General features: G+C 44.1%; 1 protein-coding gene across 1 annotated transcript; it reads right to left on the minus strand.

The window, feature by feature from the left end:
* Positions 1–7,181: 7,181 nt before the first annotated feature.
* Positions 7,182–9,836, minus strand: pfdn4 (prefoldin subunit 4). Its single transcript, XM_068336555.1, has 4 exons — positions 9,779–9,836; positions 9,249–9,356; positions 8,820–8,960; positions 7,182–7,579 (listed from the first exon to the last, which is right to left on the minus strand). The coding sequence occupies exons 1-4, from the start codon at positions 9,803–9,805 to the stop codon at positions 7,457–7,459; spliced, it is 399 nt and encodes a 132-aa protein (XP_068192656.1). The 5' UTR covers positions 9,806–9,836; the 3' UTR covers positions 7,182–7,456.
* Positions 9,837–11,469: the final 1,633 nt, after the last annotated feature.

The raw sequence follows: 11,469 nt of genomic DNA on the forward strand, positions 1-11,469 counted from the left end.
ACTCTGCCGTTTGCTGAATGCAGATTGGACGGCAACAGAAGGCTGTTCAGATGAGCTGCTGGCGACTCAGACTTGTCCTAGGCTCTCTGGGGACGGCCGGCTCAGGGAGGGGGCCGCCGCAGCAGCCCCAAACCAAATGCCATCTATCACACTTAAAAAATCTGCTCACCTCCACCTTGTCCCCGGTCGACCGGGGGTTCCTGGCGATTACAGGAGCTTTCTTCAGCGAGATGAAGCTGTGAAGGAGCGGCGGGCCTTTTCATCAGGAGCTGGTCGTGTTCAAGGGTAATGACCAACACGAGGACGTGTTACGTCTTCATTTGGTTGGTCTCTTTGAGGAGGGGTGTTTTCAGGAATCCTTGGTCGCAGTCGACTAGTCTATTACTATAAACCCTCGCTGGCTCTGTAAACACTGGAGCTATTTGGAAATACTTCAAATGAGAAACCTGCACAGGTAGAAGCGGAATCATCAGGATTCTCTTCATCCTCTAATCTTTTCCTTGTCTTCTCTCTTTCGTTTGAGTTTCTGAGGAATTAACAGCGTCTTCTGTATGTAGATGAGCTGCAGGAAGCCGATCGCAGGAATCAACAGTATGGAAACGAGACAACAGCTGCGATTATCACAACATTTAAAACACAGCACAGCTGCTTGTTTCCACACCTTTTCCCTGTAGTGGTATTTTGGTTCGACCGCCATCTATGACGATTGTCACACGCTTCTGATTTAAGTGTAACTTAAGTTTTGACCAATCGTAATGCACGACAGACGCCTTGTTTGGCGTCAATCTCATGCAGCTGTCGACAGAGAATCCAGTCTATCATAGGCTCTTTATTTGTCCACGACCTCTCGGCGCTCCCGGTTCGTTTAAAAGTAAACAGCCTCCTGTTCTACTCACCGGATTTTATAATGGACTCCGCCGAACTGTATCCCAAAATGGGATTAGATGTAGAAACGATTAAAATGTAAAATGTTTCTAATCATTTGCTCTGATGTGAGGTATTAAAAATGCAGATCCCATAATGCACTATCCATAAAAAAGCGACTCTTTTGTCTTTTAACAAGGTGAGAGCACAGTTTGAGAATGCAAATTAGACTCTGAGATTCCTATTTGAGAATGCAAATTAAACTGTGGGATTCAAAGCAAAGAGAAAAAAATAGTTTCTGCATCAATTTGCAGCATTTTGGAGAGTATTATTAATCATGGCTGTTTGGATGAGTCACAGTAAACAAAGCTAAAAACATCATCACCCTGGCGCCCCGCCACTCATCATGACTGCAGAGCAGAGACTGTCCCGTGACCTCTGCCTCCCGTCGTTCCGTCACCTTCACAGGAAATGGAAGTAGTGAGGCGGCAGATCGTTGGGATTGTGTTGCTGGCGTTAGAATCCATCCTAGGAAACAGCAGCTTTCTCCATCAGATTAAGTCCAACCTCCACAAGTTCTCCGACCCGGTCTGCTCGAGATCCAGGAGCCAGGATGAGGGCTGAAGCTGAAGTGCAGTAAAAACATTGGCTGCATACTCTTATTATCAGAATGTGAAGAAAGGGTGAACAAAATGTAATCTGTTATGAATGCAGCACCTCTGAGTATTGTTCCATTAAAAAACACATTAAACTTCTTTTACTGAAGCCCCAAACCCTGAACTCCACGGCATCACTTCCTGACAGCGTTTTCATCCAGGCTGCAAACTGTGTGTTTACCTCACACAACCTGTCCTCTTGTAGGGTGCTGTCATGGGTTCAGTCTGGATGGCATGTCTCATTATCATGTCTCATTATCATGTCTCATTATGTCATTATCATGTCTCATTTTTATTATCATGTCTCTTAATCAAGTTACTATTATGTCTCATTATCATATTGCATCATGTCATTATCATGTCTTATTATGTCTCATTGTTTCATTATCATGTCTCATTATCCTGTCTATCTTGTCTTATTATGTCATTATCACGTCCCATTATCATGCCTCATTGTCATCATCATGTCTCATTATCATGTCTCAGTAGTCTCAGTATGTCAGTATCATGTCTCAATATGTCATTATCATGCCTCATTATCTTAAACATCTATCTCGTTATCTCATTATCATGTCTCATTATGTCATTATCATGTCTCATTATGTCATTATCATGTCACATTATCATGCCTCATTGTCATTATCGTGTCTCATAATCATGTCTCGTTATCTCAAAATCATGTCTCATTATGTCATTATCATGTCTCATAATCATGTCTCATTATGTCATTATCATGTCTCATAATCATGTCTCATTATGTCATTATCATGTCACATTATCACGCCTCATTGTCATTATCATGTCTCATTATCGTGTCTCATGTCATTGTGATGCCTCATTATCTTATTTATCTGTCTCGTTATCTCATTGGTCTGTCTCATTTTCTCATCCTTGGGTTCACTCATTCCTCTGGATGCACACCAGAATCCCAACCAACGTAAAGTCAAACAGAACCTCCCTGTCCACGGAATGATTTTACATTTTGGGGAATGGGTTCATTTTCTCATTGAACAGTGACATGAAAACATTTCTATAATCTAAGCTTTGGTTCAACTTTTTAAAAAAAGCACAGAGCTGCTTAGCACTTAGCTTAACATATATAGCTTATTTTTGCGCCTGAAATGTTTTAGACATGGACACTCAGCTCTCGTTCCTGAACCTACATGGAAACCACAAGAAGAACTTGTGTTTAATTTGAAGAACATAAACACTTCATGCAGATTTAATTGCTTCACATTGTGCCGCGATTTTTCACAAGCAACAACCGACGTGTTTCCACGGAGACCCAACCACCCCGCCAGTTGAGAGGGGTTTGAAGACGGATCACACAGTGTGATTTGCAAACACTTGATTGGAAGATAAAGATATATGTCACGATGAAAGCGCCAGGAAGTCCCCGGATGAGCTGAGTTCTAATCCTTTTGTACTGTAGCCTCTGACGGCCCGAATCGCTCCGACCCACATGCAGAAAGCAGGTCAGCTGTAGATCTTTGTTTTGTTCTTCTATGCGTTACCAAAACGTGCATTGTTCAAAATTCATGAGCTGTTTTCTCAAACTAACTGAAGCACCACTGAAGCTCAGGTCACATGTTCACTGAAAAGAACCCAACATGGATAGGATAGCAGCGAGGGAGGAGCGGTAACCTCTTCCTGATGGAGGCATGAGGGCTACGCCCACAATGGATGAAGTCCACCAAAGAATGTTGCAGCATTTCTGATTAAATTCTGCGTCAAATATGGACAGAATCGCCTCAACGATCAAAACCGAGACAGAACCAAAACGTCAACAGGGGGCGCTGTCTCCTCTGCCGGATATTTGTTGGTTTTGAGATCAGTTCAACACCTGAGATCTTTCAATCCGTCCCTCCTACCCCTAAACTCCGACCAAACCTGGAGCCGATCTGGATATCAGGTCAAATCCTACTTTTGAACCTCTGGTTTGGGTTTGATTTGAGGTGCAGGTTGTCCCCCGAGTTTGTTTGTTAAAAGATTCCAAAAACCCAAGCGAGGTGGTGATGGGTTCGCTGCAGAAGGAAGCCAGTCAGGAAGAGGCTGATGGAAAACCTCTGAGCTGATGATGATGATGATGATGAGACGCCGCTGTCGTGCTACAAACACGAAGCTACGGTGTAAACACAGGCGAACAGGTGGTGTCGAGTCTCAGGTGTGAATCTGCTGTCGCGAACCGTGTTATTGTAGAAAAAGGTAAATGAGTTTGAAATCTGCACGAGGAACGATCTCCGAGAAGGACGAGGGGGGGGGCTGCTGAGCTGCAACAGGATGAATCTCACAGCGTGACTTAAAGTCATTTAAATTCAGACATGCTAGCTCGGGTAAAGCTCGCTGGAACAACGCTAACTGATCACCAGCATCAGATACCCTCCTCTTCCTCTTCCTCCTCCTCCTCCACCTGTGGGTGTGTTTAGGTTGATAAGAAATGGATGAATCCTTCCTCACACAGCATCTCTGTGCGCTCGCCTCCTCACACGGTAGCAGAGCTAGCGAAGGATCACAGCGATACGGATCTGATTATTGATTATTTATTTGATTTATTTCATTCTGTGTTTTTCTCTGATCGTGAATTAAAATCCCAGGAATAATACGTTAATTTTTGTTTGTTTGAAGACTTTTTCCAACAATCTAAAAACCTCAAAGCCTCTGAATGCTGTTACTGGAATAAAAGAAGCTGCAAATCCTCCTGAACATTTTGAAGTTCATTTAACGTGTTAAATGCATTTAACTCCTCCATCCAGAGGAAACTTTTTGTTTTTCTTCTCATCCCAAAGAGAACGACACCGGCTTACTGGAGCCGATGGAGGAGGAGATGGAGGAGATGAAGGAAGAGATGAAGGAGGAGATGGAGGAGGAGATGGAGGAGATGGAGGAGGAGATGGAGGAATCACAGCAGCCGAGGCCTTTATGGTAGTAAAAATCTACCAACAGATGAGGATCCATGGATCCATGCGGTTCATCCCGATTGTTGGAACGGCAGAATCTGGACCGCCGCTGACAAATTACAATTAATTGGATGAAAAACAAATGATTCATAGCCCCCCTCCCCCCCCATTAATTAAGCAGTGTTTGTGACAAAGCAGTGAACGCAGGAATCTCAGATAAATGTCACCCTAAAGGAAAACTACATGGAATCTTTCCGGCTGTTCTTTGCGCTTATTGGACCATAAATCGGAGCTAATTGGGCGACAGCAGCTGAGTTGGTGGAACGCCAACCAATCCCTCTGGTCTGGTCTGCTGGAGCCCAGCCTGACGGATGTACCGGGACCGGACCGGACCACCGAGGCCCGCCTCTTAGCCCAGCCTCTGATGCATGACACCCACCCACCAACACCAACACCACCGGGGGACGGGAACGGCGTTCAGACGCCTTATTAGCCACAAGACGGAGGATCCGGCAGCAGCTCAGCGAGGCTGGACCTCAGCATCCGGTCCCAACACCCATTCCTCAGCAGAACTATGATCAGCACCAGAACATTATTTATTCAGCAGCAGAGAAGAGCAGGGGCTGATGGGAGGGGTCTCATCCCTGGGGGGGGGGGGGTTAGTGACTGGCGATGAAAGGTCCACATCTGACCCAGTCTGACACCCCCACCCAAGGTCTGGAGGATCTGGCTCTGAACCAGACTCGTACAGACCAACACCTGATGTTCACGGATTTATGGATGTTTGGTTGAGGAAAGGTTCTCAAAGGAATCATTTCTAAAAATCTTTTTTTTTTCCAAAGATACAACATTTAACAGGTTCTTTTCGGGTCATCCGCCTGTTTGTGTGAATGGAGAACCCATCGGGTCCAGCCAAAGACCCAACAGGCCCGGTGGAACCAGTCCCAGACATCTACACGCCCCAACTTCAGTTCTGACTCAGCTGAAGCTCCACAGCTCGGATGTATCCCACCCGACACGACTTCATCCTGCTGATAATGATATTCATTGAAAGCTGAAGAGGCATTGTGTTACCTCTCAGACGGTAGGTCATGTGATCTATATGGAAATGTTTCTAAAGCCCGGTTCAGGTCCATGATGGACGTCTGAGCAATTTAAACATTTACGGCCAAACACTTTGGATTCCTGATGAGACCAGAGAGTTTTCATTTCCTATTCATCAATTCATTAAAGGATAAATCCTTAAATAAGGGACGTGGCCTCCCGGGAGCACAATCACACACACACACGCACTACCCCTGGATGCTCTCTTTAGAGGCGGAGTCACAAGGTGAGGCGTGGGTCAGTGGGAGGGGCCTGTGTCGAGCCTCTCATCCTGAGCCTTGAGGTGCGTCTGATTCTCACACCCAATCCTGCAGGTGTGAATATTTCGGCTACGTGTCCCGATACCTGCCTCATCAACCGAGCCTGGTGATGCGGAGCCCACAGTGACATTCCTGGGGAGACAGAGACCCCCACTGGTGTTTTCCTGCTGCTGCAAACCTGATCCGAACCAAGCCCCCCGTCCCATGTGTGTGGATGGCACCCCCTGACAGTCTGTGTCATGTTTTATCCCAATTAGTAAAGTTCCTACAGCTGTTCTGCGACTGAATCACCAGTTTCTAGCAGACTGCCCCCACCACCACCACCACACACACACACACCTTTTGTGTAAGTTTAGCAGCAGCTATAGTGGGAATTGACTAATTTAAATCATCAGTTGTGAAAGTTTGCGACTTCCTGCACAGGTAAATATCAACATCTGCAGCATTAGAGAGAACCTGGGGGGGTGGGGGGTGTGCAAGGTGTAAACAAGACCATCTGGGAAATGAGGCCTGTCATTTCCACACGCGTGTGTCTGAGCTGCACTTTTTTTGTGGGAGGGTGTGGAGACAGAATGAAGCGCGAGACAAAAGAAATCCAGGTTTTACCTGAACTCAGGTGATTGGAATAAATTTGCTGGATGTTTATTTGACCCATATATTCAGCGGTCAAACTTAGTGTGGAAATAATTTGTGTTTCTAAAGTTTGAAGCTCAGGATTTGAATTCTTAAGTCCCAACGGGACCAGAACTCAGCTGTGGTCGTCTGTTGATGAGCTTCTGAAGTTTACATGAAAATAACGTCATTTTTTAAAATTATATTCGAACAAAAAAAAGGGGTCAAACATCAGACGACGTCACTGGAGTAGAAAATCATTCAACACAGCAGTAATCCTCCCCCAACCTGACCTGACCTGTCGTCCTGGGACAGAACTGAAGAGAATTCATCAAACATGTTTTAATGCTTCAAATCATCCAAACTAACCATCTGGATATGAAGATGATACGCTGGAATAAAACTTGTGAGTTAGACTTCGCATTTTCAAACTGTTTGCATTAAATCCAGAACCTCTCATTGTTGTTAAAAAACAAAAAGTGTAAAAAATTCCTTTCAGTTTGTCCTGTTGGGGGTCACCACAGTGTGATTTTTTCCCCCATTTTTAAGTGAATGCTCATATTTGTTTAGCAAAGTTTTTTGTGCTAGATGCCCTTCCTGTTCTGCTGTTTTCATGGCAAAGATTCAAAAGCAAAACACAGGAGAACGACTGGAGGCCCAAATGTAGAAGACAGAACGTTGGTTAAAGGTCGGAACCAGCTCGACTTAATGCGTCAGAACCATGAAAACAGAACGCCTCATCTTTGTTCCCTTTGGGTCAATGAAGCAAAGACGGCACCAAACAGCTGTTTGAGGCAAACATCATGTATTGTGACTTTCAGGGGAGTGAATTCTACAAATGTTCCTGTTTTCAACTTTAGTTTCATCCACAAAACAGTAAAAAAAAAATCTCATTTAATGACAGATCAGAATAAATTACACATTTAACCTGTGAGAACCGTTAACGGACCTCAGAGGGAGGAGCTGCTGCTAAGCTAACGCTACAGGATTGTTCTGCAGACGCTCCGAGGATCCGGCGCCTCTGGGCAGCCGTCGGAACCCATCCCCCCCGGCTCAGCATCCATCAATCCTCCAGGTTGATGTTGTTCCCAAACTTGGCGTAGAGTTGAACTTTCAGGTCGGCCAACACTTCCTGGATGGCTGACACCCGCTCCTCAAAGCCTCTGACCTCCTGCTCCAGCGCTTCCTGAAGAGAGAGGATGGAAACTCTGGTTAATCGACGGGAAACAGGAACAACTGTTACACACTTTCCTGTTTGCACACACAACATTAGAATCAGAATCTCTTTCTGCTTAAAACCAGATTCCGATTGTGTGTAGCCGTGTGTTTGTCATCGCCCCGGGGAGGGCGGCGACCAGAGGAGACGCCAGGAGGTCACCGCTTCCATCAAACAGGTAAGTTAAAGCTAACAGAGCGCTAGCATCTAACCGTTTCCTCATTAATCTATGTGGAAAGCTACGCTAACTGCTCATACTCTCATGGTAACTACGAAAACATTGATATCGAGCTACGCAAAATAATTATCATAATAATGTAATAATGAGGTGAATGGAAAAACTGCGCCGTATCTCCATTTATACAGAATGTAAAAAAATGTTTTAAATGGATTTCATGATTTAAAATAATTAAAAACCCAAACAAACGTGCAGACTTTAGCTTCAAATATAGCCTGAAACTGTAAAAACTCTTCTTTTCCTTTCAGCTTTTCCCTTCAGGGGTCGCCACAGCGGATCAATTGCCTCCGTCTAACCCTGTCTTCTGCATGGAAGTCATAGATTTGATTCACATGTTTGATTTGGCAAATGTTTTACGTCGGATGCCCTTCCTAACTCTCGATAATTCCTGCTGTAACAAAAACGTATTCTTGTTAATAACACTTCTCAGATTGAGATTGAAAATATAAACCTGCTTCATTGTGACATCTTATCTCAGCTTCAAATCGTGGAGGCTATCAATAATCAATGAGCACCTTGTCTCCTAGCAGGTTTTTCCAGCTGCATCTTCATTACCTATTCTCACCAGAGGCAGACATTTGTGCAAAAGCAAACCTAATTTCCACGATGAAGTCATCTGGGTTAAACAAACAGACTCCTCTTGCCCTTATTCCATAAAACACGTTGTTGAAAAGGTATTTCTTTAACCAGAACGTCGTCCATCAAACCTCACGAAGTATCCCGTTTCAGTCAGGCGGGATGTGATCTGTGATCGGATCCCTTCCTTAAAATAAAACCATAAATTTTATTGATCATGAGTGACTCATACTGTCGTTTTAACAGACATTTATCAAGAGGATGATTTCCAAAGACGTTCTGCGGCGATTGTATGAGGAATTCTCCAACACAAGCCTTAAACTTACTGACTTCAGCCTCGTGAGTCTGACGACTTCAGGTCTGATGAGAACGAGGAAGGTTTTCACGAGCTCTCACCTTTGCAGCCTCCAGCATTTCTTGCGTCTCTTCCTGGGTGTGACTGACAAACACATCTCCGATCTGATACGGGATCAACTGCGAATCGTCGTCCACCATCATCAGGTCGTCGCTGGCGTCCTGTAAGTTCTGCAGGGCTTTCTGCGTGGAGACGCAAGCAGAACGTTCGCCATCATTGGTGGAGCAGCTTCACGGCTCACAGTAAGGGTTCAGCGATTTTAAATTTTAAAGTGTAAAGACGTCAACATGAACAGGAAGCTCATCGTGGTGGAAAACAAGAAACTCTTTTGAGGGTATTTTACCAAAACGGTGTCAAAATGATTAATAGAATTCCATAACTTCTCCAAAAAACATTTAAATGACCACACCGTGACCTATGCTCATGGGTTATGACGTCATCATCATCATCATCATCATCGTGACGCTTACTTTCTTGGCCTCTATTTCATTTTTGAGCTCCGTCACTCGGTTCGTGTCCCGAGCAAATTTATTGATCTTCTGCTGATCTTCGTATGTGACGTTCACGTCCTCACCCGCCTGCGGAGAAATCAGTTTCATCAGTTTAGTACAGGATCATGGCTAATGACGGCTAATGCTAACCCGGCTCCAGTTCACTTTTAATGAGCGATTAAACAATTTACTGCTAGCTAGCTGGCTATAACACGAGATAAGAGTATATGTCAACCATCATTACCTTTACATGTCATCTTGGTTATGTCAGTAAACTAGTCTAACTCGCTGATGGGCCAACGAGCCAGCTAGCAGGCTAACACTTAACAGTGGCTAGCTGGCTAACAGTTAGCCACAGGAGCTAACGTGATCGATGTCTTTTAAATATGAGCGTCATCGGTGCGCGTGGGTTTCATCTCAGCACACCGAGCACCTCCGTTAGCATCCCCGGTTGAAACAATAACGGAGCGGCGTCACAAATAAAGGAGTCTTTCCTGCAGCAAACTCACCACGGGTCCCTTCATGGTGGCCGCCATGTTGGTTTCTTCGACTGTGTTAAACCAGTGACAGGAAGCGTTACAACGTGACGTCACCGCCACCTAGCGGCTAGGGGGAGGATTACAATAATAAATGTCGACCAAAAAAAAAAACCCCTGCAATTTGGTCATTTGGTCCATTTAATATCTTCATTTATTTTGCTATGCTGCTTTTAAAGCTAGGTAGCTAATGCAACCTAGCTTTAAGCACGACAGGAACCTTAATTGAGCACAAACTAATTCAACTTTTTATTAAAATCAGCTTTCAGGCCATTTAATTAAAAAGCTGTCTGAAGAAATGTGCAGAATGTCTCACAGCATTTCCAAATTGTTATTATGTCAATCCGGAACTGCAGCTATGTAAATATATCCTTAACAAACAGTACTGCACCCAAGATCAAATATTTACATAATTCATCCTAAAAGTTTGAGGACTACAATTCAGACCGAATGCAGGAGTTGTTATTGGATGTCATAATATGAACCACATCAAAGAGCTGCGTCCTGCTGAGGATGCGAACAGCAGACTTTTTCTGAGGACTTCTAACGTTTTGATCAAAGCTGACTATTGACTCTTGATTTGCCACAGCTTTTTAGTTTTGTCAGCAAGTTTTTGAACCTTTTCGCAACAGCTGTGCTTCCAATAGAACAACTGGGCTGCCATGCATCCATGAGTCACAAACATTTAACATGGGGGGGGTGGGGGTCGCACGTCCAACGTGCAGAATTCAGACAGGAGAGTCCAACTCCCACCTCCTTGTGCTCCCTATAACACACAATCGGGGCATTGTGTTCATGGATTCCAAGCATTGTCGTAGTAAATTCAATATCTTCTGCTTATTTGAGTTGTCTTTGAATAAATAACTGCAAGAAATTCTGTCTTGCAGTTATTTATTCAAAGACTTTTCCTTAGAAGTTCTAAAGACTACAACTGAACTGTGTTCATGAGCTGTTGTCGAACCCAAATGATGCAAAATTAAAAGAAAACAGGATCAGTTGATGGGATAAAGTCATCTAGTGTGTTATCTCTGATTAATGTGTTTGTCTTGATGTATGGATGTGTGACAATCAGGGGACGATGATGAGTCCATTGCAAAGGTCTTTGTTTGTACTGATGAGGTTAGATGATAATGCAAGCACATGCACTTTGTATGCAAATAAAGCTTTTTAAATCAAATAATATCAAAGCAGATAATCAGTTCAGGCACATGCTGGTTTTGTTTCCAATTTGAAAAAGATCAAGAAGAAAAGAACAAAAACCCAAATTTAAAAATTCCTGGATCCTGCAGATGCACCGAGTGTTTTTTTTTATAAAAGCATCTCATTAAATTTAAAGAGTGGAATAATGCTCTTACAGCTCATAATAAGTATGTTTAGGTTAGTGGGTTGAAAGTGCACGAGGATTTATTTTTGTTTTGTCAGCGTGGAGGCGTTCCACACCAGTATCCTAATATACATCCTGTTCTGAGGTGACGACGGCGTGCTTCTGCCTTATCGGACGCACTGAGTGGAGCGCTGCCTCCCTCTGATGTCGTCGCTGTTTTCTCAGGAGTTCACAGAGATTACCATGAGCTAATCATGTGCCTTCACTAAACACTCCGCTGGGCGGATAGCGGCCTTTCTACTGGAGGAAAACCAATTGATGACTTAAAAACAGTCCCACC

This window comes from Antennarius striatus, chromosome 2, assembly GCF_040054535.1.
Source record: "Antennarius striatus isolate MH-2024 chromosome 2, ASM4005453v1, whole genome shotgun sequence".
NCBI classification, from domain to species: domain Eukaryota; kingdom Metazoa; phylum Chordata; class Actinopteri; order Lophiiformes; family Antennariidae; genus Antennarius; species Antennarius striatus.

Coding starts and splice junctions, on each gene's coding strand:
- pfdn4 (XM_068336555.1), bottom strand. CDS start 9,805: ATGGCGGCCACCATGAAGGGACCCGTG. Junction 8,961..9,248: donor ATGAAATAGAGGCCAAGAAA/GTAAGCGTCACG, acceptor GTCTCCACGCAG/AAAGCCCTGCAGAACTTACA. Junction 7,580..8,819: donor AAATGCTGGAGGCTGCAAAG/GTGAGAGCTCGT, acceptor CTCTCTCTTCAG/GAAGCGCTGGAGCAGGAGGT.